At 41.3% G+C, this 22,139-nt stretch overlaps 1 protein-coding gene across 2 annotated transcripts in view; it reads left to right on the top strand.

The window, feature by feature from the left end:
- Window positions 1-22,139, top strand: part of RASA3 (RAS p21 protein activator 3) — a 161,841-nt gene that overhangs the window by 119,025 nt on the left and 20,677 nt on the right. For both annotated transcript variants that reach the window (XM_066577243.1, XM_066577239.1), the window contains exons 8-15: window positions 144-220; window positions 2,217-2,321; window positions 5,631-5,784; window positions 10,464-10,612; window positions 12,825-12,939; window positions 14,812-14,886; window positions 16,242-16,365; window positions 19,953-20,059. In XM_066577243.1, the coding sequence (XP_066433340.1) occupies window positions 144-220; window positions 2,217-2,321; window positions 5,631-5,784; window positions 10,464-10,612; window positions 12,825-12,939; window positions 14,812-14,886; window positions 16,242-16,365; window positions 19,953-20,059 (906 nt within the window). The remainder of the gene's footprint in view (window positions 1-143; window positions 221-2,216; window positions 2,322-5,630; window positions 5,785-10,463; window positions 10,613-12,824; window positions 12,940-14,811; window positions 14,887-16,241; window positions 16,366-19,952; window positions 20,060-22,139) is intronic.

Raw genomic sequence — 22,139 nt, 5'->3', positions numbered from 1 at the left:
TGACAACTCCTGCTATGTGCTGGGAGGGAGGTTCTCCTGTTTCACAAAACTATTCTCCCCTGCAGAGCAACATACTGTACATAGCACATGGCTCCATAGTATTGTTAATAATAAGTATTGTCTGTGTTCTATATAATTTTCAGGTAACAAAGCCCAGCAGTTATAATAAGAAATTCCATTTTGAAATAGAAGAGGATGATGTGGATAAAATGGAGATAAGGTAGGAAAAAGTTCTCGATGTGTTCCATCATTTAACTCTAAAAATCAAAGTGCATAATGAAATTGTATGAATGAAGTGTATCATTTAGTTTTGCTCCCTTTTCTCACATCATAATGCTACCCATCCAGGTGGGTTCTAGTAACAATGTGGTAGCTGGGATTTGGATTTAAAAGTTAATGCAAGTATGATGGTGGGTGTTCTATAAAGGAGGGCGGAAGTGTGCCCATTTTAGGGCAGGAGATGACACCGCAATTGTAGGGTTGAAGAGTTTATGCGCCTGTGTAATACTGGATTGAAATGTAACCAATCAGTTTGGTTTTAGATAATGAAGGCATGTCTGTGTGTGGATTGTGTAAGAGACTATGTTGCCTTTCGCCCTTGGTTCAGTCGTGGGAAATTATTATATTGGTATATGTGTTCAGTGGATAAAACGTCTATGCTTCCTGAAGAAGCTGCCTGGGTATCATTGGACTATACAACAGCGACAGATTCAACTCTGAGTCAGAAGTATTCTTAGAGTAGCGAACCTAGGTCTAATAAACTGGGTTCAAGACCTACCCACATTGTGCTTCTTAAAGGAGGTCTCACCTACGGATTCCAATTGTGAAATCTGTGTTTGCCGTCCGCGCGGAGTATCTGCAGCAAAACACAGGCATTGAAAGGCGTGAACTTGTGTTTTTTCCTTCAGACTCGCGGCATGCTGCATTTTGCTGTGGACTCCACGTGAACGGCGTCCTACCCGCAGCCCATACGCAATTAACGTTGCGTATGGGCTACGGGTACCCGTGTCGTTACTTAGCGGCGGCGCAGGAAATACAAACAATGGGAAAAAAAATGTACAGTGCATGGCTGCCTGCAAGCCACCCTGGTCATCTGCAATACAGAAACGGGTACGCAAGGTCGCCAGCCCGGGATTACAGCCGGAACCCGCTGTGGGCCTCCCGCATGACTAAAGTTTCCTATCTTAGCCTGGAGTATGATGTGATTATAACTTGATTGTAATTGTCTCGCTCTGCAATCTTAATAAAAGCATTTATTGAATTGGGTAAATATCTGGAGTTCCACTGCATTCTTCTTTCTAATTGTGACAGCGATAAATCCTCAGCTTCCACCTGAACCTTGGAAGCAGTGTGCCGCACATTTCTTCTTTACTAGGTGTCTTCAGTGTGTCACTTTATTACAAAGAAATTTTTTTTAGATGATTGAAGACTTAGAGGGGTTCCCCATCTTAAAGAACAATGGCATATTGCTAAAATATGCCATAACTTTATGATCGGTGAGGGACGAACCTCTGGGGCCCCCACCAATCCTGAGAATATGGAGGTCGCAACACTGGTCCCCTTCAGTGTTATTGAGTGGAGTTGGCTGCAGTTCCCTGTACAGATGGGTGGCTGTCAGTACTTCTATGCAAGGATAACTTAAAAGGAGATGGAATGCTACAAGAGCGCTGGTGCCCCCTCATTCTCAGGCTCCGTGTGGATTTCAGAGTTTCATTCCCCCACAATGAGGAGGTGATGGCATTTCCTAGTGATATGCCATCACCTTATAAGTGAGAATCTCCTTTGTGCTGTGATGGCTTAAGACCCACTCAGTCTAATTCATATGTTGTCGTGTGTCAGTCATATCTGTTACAACCCCAGTACTTTTGACAACATTCAGACAGTAATTAACTGTAGTTTCCAACCATTTATACAGTCATTAAACATTAATATAGTGTCTTCCCTTTTGTCTGTGCCTGAACTAGCAGCTGAGAAAATCTATCTGCAAGAACTGATGTCAAAGACTGGCAGCCAGCCAGGGTTCAGTCTAGGTTTCGTAGTCACAGACTTTGTATGCATAGCTAGTAGATCAAGTGGCAGCTTTGTTCTTTGTGTACATGGTCAAATGTATGTACGTTTGATTCGATTGCCTCAGGATCAAACCTTGCATATTCAGTATGTGATCTTATGCTGATATTATTACACTATTTTGATATAACCGGTCCTATTCTTTGCAGGGTTGACCTATGGAATGCAAGTAATCTAAAGTTTGGAGACGAGTTTCTTGGAGAACTTAAAATTCCACTCAAGGTCTTACGACAATCCAGCTGCTATGATGCATGGTACATAGTTTATAATTTTTTTCAAGATTTTTAAGGTCCGATTCATTTTCTCTATAAAGCTGACACTCTTGTGGGGCTACAAGCAGCCCATGCAGTGTACAGTACCTGTCAAAAGTTTATATATTAGATTTTTCAGAGTAGCCCCTTTGCTTTGACAGCTTTGCATACTTTTGGCATATTTTCAATCAGCTTTATGAGGTGGTCATCTGGAATGGTCTTCAAGCAGTCTTGAAGGAGTTGCGAGGTTCTGAGCACTTATTGGCTGCTTTTCCTTCACTTTGCAGTCCAACTCGCCCCAAATAATCTCACCTGAGCTCAGGTCGGATGATTGTGGAGGCTATGGCAACTAACGCAACGCTCCACCTTTCTCCTTTTTGTTGAAATAGTCCTTACGTAGGTTTGGAGGTATGTTTGGGGTCATGGTCCTGTTAATAAACAAATGGCGGTCCCACAAAGTGCTAACCAGATGGGATGGTGTGTCGCTGCAGAATGCTCCTGGTAGCTATGCTGGCTAAGTGTGCCTTGAATTTTGAATAAATCACCACCAAAACACGCCACCTCCTCTATGCTTCATGGTGGCAACTACCCATGCAGAAACCATCCACTTACCTTTTCTGCGCTTCACAAAGGCATGGTAGTTGGAAACAAAATTCTCAAATTTGACTTATCAGACCAAAGTACAGATTTCCACTCGTCTAACCTCCATTTCTTGTTTATTGACTCACACAGTTATCTTGTTGATGATCCTCAGTAGTGTCGTCTTTTTGACCATCAAGGCCTGATTCTTGCAGTCTCCTCTGAACAGTTGATTTTGAGATGTGTCTGGTACGTCATCTCTGTGAAGCATTTATGTGAGCTCTAATCTGCGGTGCTGTTAATTTGTGGTCTCTGAGGCTGGTAACTTTTATGAACCCCTCTGCAAAAGAGGTAACTTGGTCTTCCTTTCCTCGGGCAGTCCTGAGATCGAGTTTCATCATAGTGTTGCAGGTATTCTCAAGTGCAGTCATGAAAACCATCAAAGTCCTTAACGTTTTTTTGGTTGGCTGACTTTCATGTCTTAAAGTAATGGGGGACTGTTGTTTCTCATGACCTTAGTTCAGTGGTTCTTGCCATAATGTGGATTAAAGCAGTAGTTAAATAGGCCTGAACACTGTATGGGACTGTGCACCAACCCTAACTTTGCGCAACACAAAAAGTGTGTAAAGCTGTCATCAAAGAAAAAGTGGGGCAACTTTGAGGAATCTAAAATATAAAACATTCAGATTTTAAAATGTTTTTGTTTGCTGCTTAATTCCATGTGTTCCTTCGTAGTTTCCATATCTTCAATATGAATGTACAATGTAGAAAAAAAAAATCATGGAATGTAAAGGCGTGTCTAAACTTTTGACTAGTACTGTATGTTGCATAATCAATGGATGCTACTTAAAATAACTATTAATGGAACGTTTTATTGCTTAATGATCAGGGTAATGAAGTGTGTGATATTTGGCCTTTCCATTACTCTTGGCCAAAATAATGTAAAACATTTCTAATAGGTTTTATGTTTTTTAAGCATGACTTACACAAACCTAAAATTTGGGAATGAGGTCAAAGGTGAAGCAGAAAATAAAAGTGTAGCAATGAACCGTTTTATGGGGCAAGTCTTAGACTGGGTTCACAACTTGTTTTAGCTCTGCTCTGAGCTTTCCAGCAGGGAAATAGGTTTGAATAGTAGAGAATGGTATGCAGACATATCCCTCAGTGGATCTATTAACTTTAATGAGGCAAACGAAGTTCAAAAGTCCGAACTGTAGACTCTATTTGAACTCCTTTCCGTTTACACCTTTTTTGAGGACCCAATAGCCTAGTCTGCTATGCTATCATGTCCTCCAAAAAAGACACAAACAAATGGAAAGCAGGTTGGTTTAATAGCATTGTTACAGGTTCTACTTGACTCCTATTAAAAGCTATTCCCTTATACTTGTATTCTTTCCATAGCGCTGTGTTCCATTAATATTGATAACTGTAATTGCTGTAATGGAAGAGCACAATTTACAAAGACAATAACTGCTATGCAAAGCGGATAATAAAAGTATTTCCATCATTTGATTGATGCAATAAAAGCCAAATAGAGATTATGTGTAATGCTCATTTGATAGTGTTGACATGCCTGAATCTGTTTTGTGAGGCAGCACACAATACACCCAGGTGATTCTCCATCTTTTCCTATAAACTTTCACAGCATTTGTGTCCTGCCTTCTAGGCATGCTTTGTATATCCAGTATCTTGATATTTTTTATTGACTCTGCTGTTTCTCACATGTTCGTGCTTGACCCCACTCCTAAACAACGCATCGTGAGACACCAGCACTCCTGTTTCCTGGAAGCAGGATAACTTAATACTCCCCACCCGCAGTTTGCAGAGGGACAGCTCTCCTCTAGACACAAAAGGGGAGAGAGAGCTGTTGGTCTAAATGGTGCGGGCGAGGAGAGGCTGGCGTCTGTGACTCTAAACTCGGCCTTAAATTCAAGTTCATGAATCTGGAGACAGTATCTCTTCATGTCAGCCATAATTGTCAGTGATAGATATTTAATAGAGATGAGTGACAGGAACTGAGCCTATGCTGTCTGCATTTGGTGTTAGCTGTATATTGAAGCTGAAGCTCTGCTGAAACAGTTGGTATCGGAGAGAACTGCAATTCTGTCTAATGCCATAGATGCCACAGTCAATAGTAACCACAGCATCTAAGCTGTTAGAGGGAATGAGCCCCTGCTGTCTTCTCATTGTTCCTCCAATGGGATCCAGGGATGCCTGTGAGTTACTATGGTGGGTCTTCTGTGTATGGAAGCCTATTATGCTCTGGTATGAATAATACACAAATGTATTGTCTAAGATCAGCAGATCTGATGTTCAAGTCCACTTGTGGGAGTTTAAAAAACACCTTTAGAATTCTAAATAAAAAACAAAACTCCCTCAAAATCACTTTTTATCACCTGTGAAGATCTTATTTTTTCCAATAATAAACAAAAACTAGACTTAATTAGTATTGCAGTGTCCATAATAATCCACATGATTGGTTAGGACTATTATACTAGAATAATGGTTAACACTTATACCCTGCAGCACTGGGGTCCTAGGTCCAAATCCAACCAAGGACCACATTTGAATGGAGTTTTTACATTTTTCTGGTTTTTATGTCGCTTTCCTCTGGGTACGTCCGTTTCTTCCCACAGTCTAAAAACATACTAATGGGTGAATTTGGATTGATGATTGTACTGTAAAGTATATATCATGAAAGTATCATCGAAAATTTTCTTTTCTTCATTCCAGGTACTTGCTTCAGCCCAGGGATAATGGCAAATCAGGCAAACCTGAGGATCTTGGCTCACTAAGGCTTAATGTAGTTTACACTGAAGATCATGTTTTTCCAAGCGAGTACTACAACTGCCTCAGAGACCTCTTATTGAAATCTGGAGATGTTGAGGTCAGTTACAGCTGTTAAAGTGAATGTTTTAAAGGGGTTACTTAGCCTTTAAAAATGGATGGTCTCCCATCAGGATAGGCCATCAATATCTGATCGGTGGGGGGTCCCATTCACTTCAGAGGGACAAGCCTGCACTACTCAGAATGGCCACTATAAATAAGGATTGGCCATCAATTATTAAAAGCTGGAAAATCTTTTTTAATTAATTGTCTCTTAATTCATTTTATTTATGTATGCAGAAGGTGTGTGTGTGTGTGTGTGTGTGTGTGTATATATATATATGTGTGTGTGTGTGTGTGTGTGTGTATATATATATATATATATATATATATATATATATATATATATATATATATATATATATATATATATAAATTTATTTTTTGTTTTAATTTATTAACTTTCCAGAGGGTGGCCATATTGGAAATACACAAAACCCTCCTGTATTGTCTATATAGACAGTACAGCAGGGAGTGTGTACTTGATGGCGACTGAAATGAGCAGAAGTGAATTTATGAAGTGATGTCACAGTCTCTAGGAAATGAGGAAGTAAATTAACCTCCCAAGATATCAAGGAGTCCCCAAGAGCTGAATACCTAGCAGTTATTTTAGTATATATTGTTGTTCGCTTTCCTTATCTAGGCCTCCAGCAGTTCAATAATGATATAAACACCCCCAGAAATCATACGAAGAAAAAATAAAGTAAAATAAACGGATTTTAGATTATGCATTCCATTTAAAGGGTTTGTGCCAAGATCTCCTGTTCCTATTAAGGCATATGCATGTCCTAGTCCACCCCTCGCTCCCAGAACATACTGCCGCTTAGTAAAAGTGACAGCTATCCTGGCCATCCTGTTGTAAGATGCCCCTTCATCTAAATGGCCATCGTGTAGTATTACATTTAAATGTCAGACCAGCTGCAGCTTGCATCAACAAGATCAACTGTTTGCTGGAGGCGCCAAGAATGGTCGTCCAGAGCCCTGCATTCTCAAGAGTTGTGCATCTTGGCACAGCCCCCTTATAAAGCCAAATGTTGTCATTCTAAAGAATATTGTGGGAATAAAACAACAGTATGTATCAATAATATGGAAGGTTCTACCACAAACGTTTATTTCTGTATAACAGATATTTCCTCCTTAAGGTATAAGTGGTGGGCGTTGCTGCTCTATCTATAACCCCTAGTTTGAGAAATAGTTTTTGTGGTTTTCTGAGTGATTTGAGTCTCTTGTGGTGAGCAGGAAAAAACTGTTTTGTTTTTCCCTTTAATGTATCACATATTAAATTGACACACCCAGACCTTACTTTGTGAGCTTAGCAAAAAAGGAAACCCTCTGTTAGATTTTTTTTTTCTCGTAATGAAACCTTTTAAATATGCTTTTATTCACACCGTTCAAAAAACTTAACGAAATAATCTTTTACGGTAGATGTGCTAATATCTTGTTTGAGCAATTGACATCACCGCTACCTCGTTCGCACTCGTGCAGCCTGTTTAGATTCATCATTCAAAGAATTGGTCATAGGAGGGAAAGTGAAGGATTCAGTCTAAGGGTGCATTCAGACGACCGTATATCGGCTGGGTTTTCACGCCCAGCTGATATATGGCGTCCCTCTCTGCATGGGGAGGAGGCTGGAAGAGCCGGGAGCAGTGCTCTGAGCTCCCGCCCCCTCTCTGCCTCCTCTCCACCCCTCTGCACTATTTGCAATGAGAGGAGGCGGAACAGGGGCAGGGCTAAGTTCTGGGAATTAGCTCCACCCCCGTCCAGCCTCTCCTCATTGAAAATAGTGCAGGGGGTGGAGCGGAGGCAGAGAGGGGGCGGGAGCTCAGTACACTGCTCCCGGCTCTTCCAGCCTCCTCCCCCTGCAGAGAGAGACGTTGTTTATCGGCTGGGCGTGAAAACCCAGCCGATATATGGTCGTGTGAATGCACCCTAAATGCGTTGTCTCGTGAAGTGTTAATGATCACAGCTTTAGGGCACTTTTACACAGAACCGAAAACGGCCATAGGAGGGCAGATGGCTGCATCCTCTCAACATGCAGGTAGCAAACTACCAAATGAGGGAGCTAATTGGACCTGTGTGGGGCACCAATGAGACAGCCACTTATACATCCCTATTAATATAGAGGGGGTAGCTGCTTGGTGTATACTCCCACACAGAGTGGGTACAAAGTGGCAGACCTTCTGATACATGTAGTGCACCATGCAGACCTGCAACCTATTAATGACGCCATAATAATTCGGCGGGTCGCCCTGCACATCAAAAACTGAACCTCATTGCTTCTGCCACCCTGGGCTCCCCCTGGAGTTTTAAAGCCATACTGCATGTGAATGATAGATAATAAATGCAATGCATTGGTTGGATTTTGACCAAGATACATCATAATAGTTCAGTCTAAATGCAAGCCAAGGACTGAACAACGAACGAGAATAATTTGCTTTCGTTCGTCCATTTCATGCAGGCATAAAAACTATTGTTGGCTCGTTCAGGATAAACAGCAATCATGTATAAGAGAACGAGAGGGAATAAACGAGCGCTGTTTAAACCGACTGAGCCAACAACTGGTTCTTTTTTTGCCTGCATAAAATGGGCTTCAAATGAAAGCAATTTATTCTCATTTGCTGTTCAGTCATCAGCTTGTATTTTAGACTGCAGGATTATCGTTCACTTTTATTCGTATGACCGATTCCTTGAAGGAGGATAATTCTGTCTAAAAGCGCCCTAAAGCTATGATCATTAACACTTCACAGGACAACGCCTTTCAAGAAATCTGCTTTTAGCCCCAAGCACTTTTGCAGGCAGATTCTTGATCTCACAGTAGATGTTATCTTACAGTAGAAATGTTAAGGCCCATTTACACCAGCAGATGATCGCTCAAACAACAGTTTGAGTGACAGCTTTGAGCGATCATTTTGCATAAACTATTAAGTAGCTACTTAATAGCAATTAAGTGTGCAAATGAAGCGTTCAGCTCAAAACCGTTAATAGCCCGAGGGCTCTTATCTGTTTTCAGTTCCTTTGTTCTCCAACAGGAAACAACACTATCAGCACTCCCCGTGGAGAACTCCTGATAAGGCAAAACAACGATTTTTAGTTTGGCCTGAAATTAACAATCAGCTAGCATTGCACGATGCCCGCGCATTTAGGCGCAACGATTATCGCTCAAACAATTGCTTTTTAGCGGATTTTTAAATTTTTTTTATTTATTTATTTATTTATTTTTAAGCGGTCATCGCTCTGTGTAAATGGGCCTTAAGTCTAGTTTGTCGTGTATCCTATACATCCAGGTATTGGGTGGTATAGTCTTTCCCTATTATATGGATATTCTGGTTATTCCCTATAATATTCTGTTGTCTTGGTTAGGGCAACTCTGTCTTGTGGTATAGGTCTTCTCAAACTTTCTGCTGAGGTCTCAGTGCCAGAATATGGTTACATCTGGACTTTTAACTATTGTTTGAAGTCAATTCTGAAATTGAAAATGTATATCGGTGCACAATTTACATATCCAGTATAAGATTGCAACAAGTATAAAATGTTTCTGTGGTTAAACAAGGGATTAGTGTAGACTGAGAAAGACCTGTGCAGTCAGGGGTCCCAAACTCCAGTCCTCACGGACCCCCAACAGGTCACGTTTTCAGGATATCCTATAGTAAGAACTCTTGTGGCAATGTCTGAGGCACCGGCAATAATTACATCACCTGTGCAATACTGAGGAAATCCTGAAAACATGACCTGTTGGGGGTAACGAGGACTGGAGTTGGGGAACACTGAGCTAGGTAATGCCAACCCTTTTTGATAAATATAGTAAAAATCAAGGTAATTGAAGTTAAAACCTGTAATAAATGCAATTTGTAAAAGTAAATGTATTCTTTGTCTGTATTCAGTTTTTTTTATTTACCAGCACATTGTAGTTTTAATCTTTGTTTATTTACTTATTAGACTTTGTGGCTATTAATGCCGCTATTGACCCTTTAATACTATAAAAGTTGCATTATTTTTCACATCAATTTCCTGTATTTGAATCAGGAGGGGTGTCGAGTCCGCTTAAGGAGGTCACCCAAAAAGTGTGTGGAGACACCTAGGCGGTGAGTGGGTAGGGGGATAGCATAGTCTCTTCCTAAGAAGAGCACCAAAAAGGGGTGTGGAGACACCTACAAGATGAGTGAGGAGACCTATAAGGCCATGCAAGCTGCTCTGGGTAATTTATGCAAATAAGCAAGGAGGAATTACTATCTCTGCAGTGCCACCTACTGGATGGCAGTATTCTTGCAAATCAATGTCAGACCCTTTATACAGGTCTTTGTACATGGTTTACTGGCTTGGCTTCCTATTCCCAATCATTGTTATAAACAGCTGTTTTGGGGTGTTTGCCCTCATCAGTGTGCAGTAGGTTTCTGGCTTAGTTGGTGAGAGGCCTGTGACGTGGGTCAGGAGGGGGTGTCATGTCTCTTTAACGAGAGCACCCAAAAGGCGTGTGGGGACACCTAGAAGGTGAGGAGACTTTTATATAAGGCCACCTGTATAAAGGGTCTGACATTGCTATGAAGGAATGCTGCCCTCCAATAGGTGCTTCTGCAAAGATAGTAATTGCATTGTCCTTATTTGCCTGTAGTTGAATGTTCTGCTGTAACTGTTGTCTGCTTTATCTTCATGTGAAAACAGTAACTTCAAATGTCTTTCCAGCCTGTTTCAGCATCTGCTGCACATGTGTTGGGTGAAGTCTGCAGAGAAAAACAGGAAGCTGCAATACCTCTGGTCCGACTCTTTTTACATTATGGCAAGATTGTGCCTTTCATCAGCGCCATTGCTAATGCTGAAGTGAACAGAACACAGTGAGTAGCAATTGTGTTATTAATACAACCCGAGCAAAGGACTCCTTTTTGTATATTCAGATTGTTAGTCAGTTGCGCTGTCGGTAAATCCATGTGAACTTGTACCAGCCCGAGCATTTCATTATACCTACATTCTTATAAGATTAGTGTATCTGTGCAGGTCGGGGACCGAGGTGATGAATCAGTGGGATGTCTTACAAATAGCGTCAGTCCTACTATCCCCCCAAATCATGTTCCTCTAGGCCTTATGTAAGAAAAATATAGAATCCAGAGCTTGAGATTAAAATTAGTTTTCCATTTAATTTACAGTATATTCCATTAAAAGGGTAACATGTACCCACATGGACATGGGTCCACACACTTACATGTTTCGAGCTATGTGGTGCTGCTCATTTGCATGTGGATCCATGTTATGCTTTTAATGGATTAGAAGTAAAACAGAAGACTAATTTACTGGATTCTTCCTTTTACTTAAAATCCTTGCTTGCCATTGGCTGATGGTCTCATTGCTTGCACTGAGGAATATGAATCGGGTGCACGGATATTTGCATTCACAATGGGGAGCATATATTTTTCTTGTGTGAGGCTCTGTTTAGCAGTAAACAATCATCCACTATGTATAGGGAAAGTAGTATTCCTTTATACAAGGCGTGAACCTGGTCCTTTACTGACATGTGATTTTTGACTGTAGATACTACCAGCTCTATACCTACCTGATACAAATCCCTGAAATACTGAATATCCACACAGTACGGCTATGACAGTCCAGTTGAGCGATTTAATTTTTTTTTTCCGTTTGTGAGTAGGAAGGGTTTATCTGAGAGCCCCACATTCAGTGACTTTTAGGGTGTGTTCACACATAGTGGATTTCCTGCAGATTTTCTGCAGCCAATTGACACTAAAAAACCTTTTTAAAATGTGCATAATTTGGTGCAGATTTCAACGATTCAACTTATATTCAACCAAAGGGGTGAAATTCGGTGCAGAATACTTACCAAAATCCGCAACAAAACCTGCACCAAATTGATTTTGACTTGGTTGTTATCGCAGATCCACAACAGACTTCATCCCTTCAATCGAAAGGGTGAAATCTGCCTCAAATCCACTGCAAAGACAGTGTCAAAATCCATACCAAATGCCACAAATTTTGGTGCTGTTTCTCAGCAAAATCTGACATATGTATACAACAATACTGCAGTGTACTCTAAGGGCAAGTTCACACATTTCCACTGTTTTATTGGCTATTGCAGCTTTGTCCTGTTCACTTGTTCTGTGTAACATAGTAACTTCAAAGTGTCCATGGGGAAATAGCCGCAGCGGATCACCCGCAGCTTAATCCGCGCCCCATAGGGATGCATTGGACCCCCGCATGTAATTAAATACCTGCAGATGTCATTTTCCCCTGAGGCGTGGATTGCATGTGCGGGGAAACACCCGCAGCATGCTCCATTTAGGTGCGGGTCTCCCACGCGGACGACTTCCGCAGGCTTCTATTGAAGCTTATGGAAGCCGTCCGGATCCGCGGCACACCTGCAGCTGAATTTCTGCTGTCTGGTGCGAGAGAGCAGGAGCACACGGTGCATGTGTGCGGCACGCTGCCGGCGTGTCGAGCGCATCCACCGGGCCGAAGAAAAAAGATCCGGCCGTGATGGAGGGCAGATCCGCAGCGTCCGGACAGGTGAGTAATTCTTATTTTTAGGCCTCGTGTCCGCGGGAAAGGAGGGACTCCTTGCGGTAATCTGCATGAATAATCCACGGCGGGCCTGATTTTCCCCGTGGACATGAGGCCTAAGGGTCCTTTTCCAGTGGCTAATTCGCTAAAGCATGTCAATTGGTGGTCATTTACTTCCGTTCGCAAACATGATTGTCTGTATGAAGACCAATGCACTTTACACAATCCTTCGCCCCAATTAAGCAATCATCGGTTGGCTGCACATCTCCCTCATCGCACAGGAAGATGTGCAATACACCAGCAAGTCCTTTTTGCTTGCTAAACCTCCAGGATCAGACAGTGGATAAGCCGATTGTTGTCCCTTTTACATAGTCTAATGTTTGTGTCTGGTAATCAGACCATGTAAAAGGCCCTTAAGTAAATACAAATGGATATCCAGTCATCAATCTCTAACACAAGTTTTGCCAACCTTTGTGATAACTTCTCTGACCGATTTCTCTTTCAGACCAAATTAATTTTTTCTTTTTTTTTTTCCTTTAGAGATCCAAATACCATTTTCAGAGGGAATTCATTGACGTCCAAGTGCATTGATGAGACCATGAAGCTAGCTGGAATGCATTATCTTCAAGTTACACTAAAGCCAATTATAGATGAGGTAAGGAGTACCTTTTGTAAAATATTTATGTTTATATCTCATTTCATGAGCAGCACATTTTCTGCAGCTCCATGGGCCTACGCTTTCTTTTCCAGCTCCAACAAATTGGCTCTTAGGGTAATTCCTATAAATTGACACGATCAGACTGCTGGGACATATTCTAGTCTGTACAACAATTGCCTTCCCAGCTTGTCTTGGAAATACATTTCCAGCAGCCTTTAGTAATCTAAGCTGTCCAGCGGTGGCCAGTGAACTACAACAGTGTTTCCCCAATAATAAGCCCTACCTGAATTTCAGGGGAGGGGGAGGGCTTGAAATATTAGCCCGCCCTTGATAATAAACCCTAGCTACACTACATAAGAAAAAAAAAAAAAAAAGCAATATTCACCTAGCAGGCGGTGTTCAGGTCCCTCATGCTGGGCTGTGACTCTGCTGCAGGCTTCCATGTACTCCTGAATGCCAACAGACCATCTCTTCCTGGTAGCGGGGCTTGAATACCCTCCCCTTAAGCAAGTGAATTCTCTAATTGCCTGACGAGGTGCTCGATAAACGAATTGGAGCCGGCGCTCGATTAACCAATCACAGCCATTCAATATTGTAATTCAATGAATGTCTGTGATTGGCTGACGAGGCGCTCTATTAACCAATCAGAGCATTCGCTTGCTTGAGGCGGGGTATTCAAGCCCCGCTACCATGAAGAACTGCTCTGTCGGAGTTTAGCAGTATACAAAAACCTGTAGCAGTGCCGGAGACCAGCACAAGGGACCCGAACGCTGGCAGCACGGTCAGCCTTATAAGACACTGTGCCTCTTTTGAAGTAAAAGTTAATATAAGACCGTGTCTTATTTTCACGGACACACAGTACCACCAATATGTTCACTTTTGTAACAGAGACTGGAAATTGCAGTTCAACAGCTGGAGAAAGCATAAGTTATCGCCTTCTACTTTACACAGATTTCCAGGAAGAATCTAGAGGAATTCTTTTCAGTTGAGATTAACAAATGACTTTTTTTCTTTAAAAAAAAAAAAGTTGTGAAATGTTTTGTTCACATGAAGGTGCTCACTGCGGTGACCTCAACAACAAGAACGGGCAGGGTTTAGGATGAAACACAGATTACGTACATACTGCAAGTTTTATTGCCAACAGCTACATCCAGACAAGGAGGATCTTCGTATGAATGTTCATTATTTATTGTGAAGCTCCAGGCAGCTGTTGAAGCATCTGAACTGACCCGAAGGTGCATGTTACTAATTATAGCTGTTTATCAGAATGCAGTGTGTGGGAAGCAGCATTAACGCCTTCAGTGCTGTATGCAAATCATTCTATCACCTAATTTGCATGTTGATGTGATCACAGCTCCACCTAGCAGTAGATGTCACATCCCTATGAGGAATACTACCTTGTCACCTTGTGCTGCTCCGTAACCACAATATGTAAAAGCAAAGACACTGGTCAAGAAAAGCAGATAAATGTCAATAATTTACTTTTATATAAAACTTTTCTGGTTTTCTTTTCACAAAAACGCACTGCAAAAGACGATGAGGATCGCTGCTAACCCTTCCTACAGAATATATGTGGCAGTGTCTTTTTAAAGTGTCACATCCAGTCATACAGCTAGTGGTTACACCCTGATTATATCTCCTTTCAGACCATCTCTGGTCAATCTGAGACAGTAATCTTCTGGGACGCTGACTTATCAACAAGTAACCGCATATTTCCTTTCACAGTGACTCAGCCCCAACAATCTGTGAGGCCCTTTGGTCTAGGGGTGTTCAGCTTTTGACTGAGAGGAACACAAGCTGACTGTGCCCTCTGTAGGACAAAGATTGCCAAGCACTCATGTCTAATCATGTCTTATGTGTGTTTTTTAGATCTGCGAGTTACATAAACCCTGTGAGATTGATCCTGTGAAGTTAAAAGATGGAGAAAACTTAGAAAGCAACAAGGTAATGAATGTATATGACTTGTTTCATGTACTTTAGAATGGATAGTTTGACATGGCAATCATCTGGTGTCAGAATTTTTCATTATGTCATGCCTGTGTGGGGAATACACCAGCAACACAGGTGTGTTGCTACTGTATACTCCTTATGTGTGTTACAAAAATACAGTATATACTCGAGTATAAGCAGAGTTTTATACTCCAGTGTGTTGAAAAAACAAACAAGAAAAAATACCTCCCAGCCAGCGTCTGTGTCCCTGGCGGTGCGGCATGCTGCTGGAGACTTCTCCCCGCTGTCGTCTCCCTGCTCTGCTTTGAATTCCCCCGCCGTAAGCGCAGTGATTGAATCGAGCGCCAGCCAATCACAGATGGCGCTCGATCATTCACAGCCATTCAGTGAATGACATCACTGAATGGCTGTGATTGGTTTATCGAGCGCCGGCTGTGATTGGCTGGTGTTCAATCTAATTGCAGCGCTTACTTGCACAGTGCTGACGGCGAGAGAATTCAAAGCCCAGCGGGGAGAAGTCTCAAGCAACTTGCCGCACTGCCGGGGACACAGGCGCCGGCTGGGAGGGTGAGTATTGTGGGGGGGGGGGGGGGGGGTTTGTTTTCTTTCTACCTAGTATACTCGAGTATAGCTAGGCTTATACTCGAGTCAATAAGTTTTATCATTTTTTTGTGGTAAAACTTATTGACTCTGCTTATACTTGGATCAGCTAGTACTCTAGTATAATATGGTATTTTCTAGGAGTCCATCTATTTCAGTTTGAATGGCAGATGGCTTCAAAGTGTAATTTCATTTTTAGTGGCATCTAATTGGCTGCCTCTGTAACGCTTACACTGCCTAGATGAAAGCAATGTTTATGGCTCCCTGGTGAGCACTATTGCCTTGGTTCAAATCCGGGAAGGGTCAGTATGATCTTAAACTGTCAATCTTCTTGCCATGCTAATGAGAATGGCCCATAACTCTTGCTATACATATTTTTTTGAAACTAATATCTTTTAAACCAGAAGGAGTCTTGTACATCATTTCCAACTTTTTGCAATGGTTCATGCAGTCATTAACCATCTTCCTCACTTCTGATTTGGTTCCTTTAAATCTAAAACTCCCCTCCTCTTTCTATCCCATTGAGAGTCTGGGTTCACACATGGAAACTTATGTCACTATCCGTGTTTTGCATATTGTGGTGTTGTCAATTACCATTTAACTATAAAAAGAAATAAAACATTAAGTAGGTGGTTGACTTCCTGTAAAAATTACCCTAGACTTAGCAGCTTGACAGTTTACTGGGGAGTGGGGTTTCTATGGTTGACAGAAGTCCACTGTACCAATGAACTTTTTAAAAATTTCTGTAGGAAAACTTGAAGAATTATGTAGACCAGATTTTTAATGTCATCACAAAATCAGGAGTCAGTTGTCCGACTGTTATGTGCGACATCTTCTTCTCTCTGAGAGAATCTGCTGCCAAGCGTTTCCAAGGTAAGCAGATGCTCAAATTATCTCTAATCCTTCTTGAACCAAAAAAATACATTTTTGACTTTCTAGGGATATATGGGAATAATGAAGCATTTGCATTGACTAGAACCGTTAATCACACTTCATAAGCATGAGAGCTTACTAAAGTACAGGTCCGCATTCACGCATTGCTAGGCTTCTGTGAAGAGCCCTGCTTCATGATCATTTCAGTAAATTTCCTAAGTGCTCTTATCAGAATGCCAATAAACTCGCTGAAGTGGTTCATGTTGCAGAATAAAAATCCTTCTCAGATCTTTTCCATCCTGCCCGCTCAGATCAAATCCTTCATTTTGTCCAGGCTTTGCTTATACCTTACAAGGCAAATTCTTTGTGGTGAAATCAAGAAAAAAGGCAAAATAACAACCTATCCAGCTGATGGAAAATATGCTTCTTCTAAATCTTCTGCATCATATGCCTGTACTAAAGTGCAGACTCACTAAAATGACTGTTTTCTTTGTAATGGAACCAAAGACGTTTCACATGCTAGTAGTAGACATTTAGTTAACTCCTCTTTCGGAAATACAAGCATTAAACTTGATACTAGGTCTTACACAAGGTACCCTTTCCTTGTCTAGTTACATCAGACCAGTCTTTATTGTGTTTTCCATGCAAAATTGGAATTTCTGCAACACAGACTTGTCCATGTTTAGGCCCTACAGCATAAACAGAAACAAGCATCATACTTATAATTACAGTGTACTCATTAATTATAAACCAATTAATGAGTACACTGGTATAGAAATTGTCTTTAAAGGAGACTTTCCATAAGTAATGGCTAAAAAACGTTAATATGCATTGAAAATGTGAAAAACTAGGGTGATATCTCAACATGGAAGTAATGGCTTAAAAAACTCAGTAACTGCCTTCAGATTTACACATATGATTGCCGATGGACACATCAGTGGTGATTTGAATGCGCAAAATATCTTTGTGGCAATTTTGCTCCTGACACTGATGCTACAATTAATGGGCTGTCTTATAAATAAATGACAATCCTATTTTTAATTGCCGTAAACTCGGAATCCCACCGCTGTGTCCAGTTGAGGGGTATCGTACAAGGTCGTTGCACCACTATTTTTCCTTTTTATGCATATGGCAGATGGTATCGTAATCAGTTACTACGTGTTGTACAGAACTCTCGCTGTGCCTATTTTGCAGAGTTTTCTAGTAGCTTTACCAATGGTGGAGCATGGCTTGTGAGTTCTGGAGAACACATCTACTTTATGAAATCAGTCTGTGCTTCTATAGCAACAATGTAATACAATGTATTTACCTTCCTTCTGGATCATATACAGAACATTATCTGCTATCATGTTTACAATCAATGTTCTAAATAAAGTAGCTATAAAACTGAGCTGACATAGCAGCAGTAATACGCACCTTGGGGGGTGGAAACAGGCTGAACTGGATGGACATTTGTCTTTTTTTCAGCCTAACATACTATGTTACCTTTCAAACTCTTTAATTGTGTTTATGAATCTCTCTGGATGGATCAACTAGCATACAGGTTTATATCTTTAATGTATTCATCAGTACTTACATACTGTAGTTCCACACAAAATCTAAAGTCTAAGTAGGTTACGGTAAAGTCCCCTGGTGTAAGCACAGAGTCATGACTCCTAGGGTGACGTCAGATCATGATATTTGTTTGGCAGACTGTTTTTGCGGGTTGGTTTACTGACCTTGCAAGGATGGAAGGCTGAGTCAGCCTTGAGCTGGCTACCTGAACCATTCGGGGATTTAACCTGCAACCTTCAGGTCCTGAGCGAGAGCTTATGACTGCATTTCAGCTCCAATAACACATTAACATTTGAAATCTGATTAACAAAGGAAGGTGTTAATTACTGTTAAGGGCGCTGTGCTAAAATATTAGGAGTGTGTACAACAGTGGGAAGTGACAGATGCTGTGAAGTCTTGTTAAGGATCATTTGTGTCATTGCTAAAAACCTATGTATTTTTTTATTTATTTTTTTAGAAGAGAAAATCTAGACTCTTAATAAAAATTGATATTTATCTCCTTATGATTTTAAGTTTGGTGAGGATCCCAAACGGCACCTCCATGAATTAGGGAATTGGCTCATACCAATCCTTGCACGTCTTTTTGAACACTGGAGGGGAGTTTTATTATGAGGGTTTTTTTTAAGTCCGTTTTACTGGAGGCCATTTCGCCATTACTTGTGACAAATTTAATAGTGTTGCGTGCCAATGATAAAGTAATCACATCTTTAAGTATGGCTAGAGAAGTGTAGGGAGTCACTTATGTTCAAAAAGTTTTTATTAAGACAGCAGAATCTCAATCAGTTATGCGGGCACAATTACATCATAGAAAAATTACACTAATCATTCTCTGTTGGGTTGTGCCTGTACATGTTGTAAGAGTATCACTGTCCCAATTTTTGGTATATATAGGCAGTCAAGGAAGAGCACTAAATAAAACCATGAAATTTAACTTTAAGCTAAACCCAATGTGTGGGGGCATCTGGAGTGGCGGGGGGGGGGGGGGGGTGTATGTGTAAGTAGGACCGCCTGTTTGTCTCTTATCACCTTTGGTTCTGATCCAACCCAAGAACAGTCAGGTCTCAATTATTCCAACCTAGGTCTTCCCTGTTAGGATCCAGCTGTCGAACCTTGCAGATTCCAGGAGAGTAATCCAGGGTTGCCAAGTAGCATAGAAGCGAGGGTGTGTATTATCTGCATCTGCCCGCATCTCCTTGTATCTAGAAGTTTAGTACCTTTTTATCCCACCTACCTACTGTAGTGAGTTTGCTACAAGTGTTGAGACTTTTTTAAAAGTCCTAATGTTTAAATCTGCCTAAAAACCCCAAAACACACAAACCACCCCCACCCCCTTAAGAATAGTGGAGGCAGAAGTGTAAAATGGCTAAAAGCCGTACATGTTTGCAGCAATACTGTAATATTGTATTACATATGCTTTATTTTGGAATAAGAACCTATTATTACAAGTACAAAATGTATTTTTTGTGTGATAGATTTTAATCTGAGTGTCATTTTAAAATGTGTCATTCCTGTTCTTTATGAGAACTATCTACTAATAATCTGAAACCCTGGACACTACTGGACACACATCCTGTGTGCGTTTTGTATTTTGTGATGCCGATGATTTTCTTTACAACTCCTCTTTTTTTTTTGGGGGGGGGGGGGGGGTTGGTTTTTTTTGTGTGTTTTTGTTTGGTTTGCTTTTGTTTGTTTTAGAGGCTTTTCACCACAATCTGCCAAAAGTCTATAAAACCATTTTGATGCACAACCCATAAAAAACAGTCTGCTAGAAGGCAGAGCATCAGATCAGGTTGAGGTATCCTGGTGCTAACCTGATCATGCCCAGAATCCACGATTTCCATTTATACTGAAGAGACTGTTCAGCATCTTCTTTTGTAGAATTATCCTAGTCTGTGAGCTTTGAATATGGAAGTGGATCTAGGACCAAGACCTGTTGTCACTTTCAGACCCGTTATCACTGGGAAAATACAGTTTTCTTCCCATGATTTCTGCATGTCTCCGTTTTCTTTAACTATTTGTGTGTTCTGTTTCAGACGATCCTGATGTAAGATACACCGCTGTGAGCAGCTTCATCTTCTTGCGGTTCTTTGCACCTGCTATCCTGTCTCCTAACCTTTTCCAGCTCAGTCTTCACCACCCAGTAAGTGCCTTGAAAGCCTCTTGTTGGTTTCTGCAATGTGTCAGAGAATTGACTGAAAGAAACTCCTGCGGCGCACAAGACACACGCTGTGCCGGACTTCATGTTAGTGACAGGCTATGGGAAAATAGTCTGATGTGCACATAGTTTTACATTTTCTAGTCTGTTAATGGAAATGCTAAAGGATGTTCTTTGAAATACATCCTTATTCATGCGACATCTTAATTTTTTGCATTTTTAGTCAGTTTCTTAGTTTGTGTTATACTATTATATGGAGTGTACCACAGAAACTGCATTGAGAGGGACACCGATACTCCTATCACAGTTCATGATGATGATCACACAGTTGTAACATAGGAGATCACAGCTCATCCTCCTGACTGTGTACTTATATTCTGTAGCTTATTTAAGTGAATACATAATGTAATAGCAGTGTTTTACCTATAGCCGGGATTGTACAGTCTCTAACTGCTCATCAGCATCAAGATGGTGCCTAATATGTATCAAGCAGGAGGCTGCACTGCATGGAAGTGACTGCAATATACAGATGAAACCTTCACAATGTGACAGGCAATCAAATGAGGAGGACAGGGATTGAAAAAAATGTTTTTGCCAGAGTGGCCCTTTAAAACTTTTTTTTTGTTTTTTTTTAAGAAATGCCTTTCAATATCAAGTGCTAATAATAAATTTTTAAAAAGTCCAGACTGTACGGTTGGTTATTGGATCCACTGCACTGTTCTGATCCTTACACTATAATATACAGTAATAATTGAGAAAAATCCCCAATGAAGGAGTATTTGGAAAGGCACATATAATACACTGCTAAAAAAACTACATTTAATGTTTTATTTAAAAGCAGCCGGAAATGAGGAAATAGTTTTTCATCACGTTCCAATATTGATTTATCCTGTAGCCACTCTCACACAATGGCTACAGAATAAGCCATTTATTCTATGGCCACTCTCACACGGGCCATTGTTTTACAGCGTTTCAAATGCCGCACTATAAGCTGTAAAGTGCCTCCATTGATTTCATTGAGCTTCTCAGACGAGAGTTCGAGCACAGCATTTCTAACGCCGCGATTTTCGAATGTTGTCTGCTCTTTTAGTCCGTTTTCAGCTCTTTTTTTTTTTAAACGCAGCTCAACACCCGCTGCGATGATGGGGTGCGTTAAAAAACACAGTTACACTTTGCTTTTTTACAGACATCTGTGTGAGAGCAGCCTAATAGAGTATTATAAAATGAGACCTTAAAGGGGTTGTCTCGCGAAAGCAAGTGGGGTTATACACTTCTGTATGGCCATATTAATGCACTTTGTAATATACATCGTGCATTAATTATGAGCCATACAGAAGTTATTCACTTACCTTCCCTGCGCTGGCGTCCCCGTCTCCATGGCTCTGTCTAACTTCAGCGTCTAATCGCCCGATTAGACGCGCTTGCGCAGAAGGGTCTTCTGCCTTCGGCTCGGTTCGGCAGCAGCGGTGTTCTGGCTTCGCCCCTTCTACGCGCCATCGCGTAGCTCCGCCCCATCACGTGTGCCGATTCCAGCCAATCAGGAGGCTGGAATCGGCACACGTGACGGGGCGGAGCTACGCGATGGCGCGTAGAAGGGGGCGGAGCCAGAACGCCGCTGCTGCCGAGCCGAAGGCAGAAGACCCTTCTACGCAAGCGCGTCTAATCGGGCGATTAGACGCTGAAATTAGACAGAGCCATGGAGACGGGGACGCCAGCAACGGAGCAGGTAAGTGAATAACTTCTGTATGGCTCATATTTAATGCACAATGTATATTACAAAGTGCATTAATATGGCCATACAGAAGTGCTGAACCCCACTTGCTTTCGTGAGACAACCCCTTTAAAACTATGAAAAGGTGTGTATTTGTTCTAATGCCCCCCAAAAAAGAGAGAAAAGTAACCAAAGAAATAGTGCAAAGCAGGTGGTAAGTAAAAGAAGAAAAAATATATATATTTCGAGTGATGAAAAAGTTAACAACCATACATTTATACCAACTAGAACCTAGCATAAGATAGGCACTGTGCTGTTTAGTACAAAGGATAACTGTGCAGTACCCTGAAGATA

Source organism: Eleutherodactylus coqui, chromosome 1, assembly GCF_035609145.1.
Source record: "Eleutherodactylus coqui strain aEleCoq1 chromosome 1, aEleCoq1.hap1, whole genome shotgun sequence".
NCBI classification, from domain to species: domain Eukaryota; kingdom Metazoa; phylum Chordata; class Amphibia; order Anura; family Eleutherodactylidae; genus Eleutherodactylus; species Eleutherodactylus coqui.
This window is presented reverse-complemented; position numbering and strand designations above follow the sequence as displayed.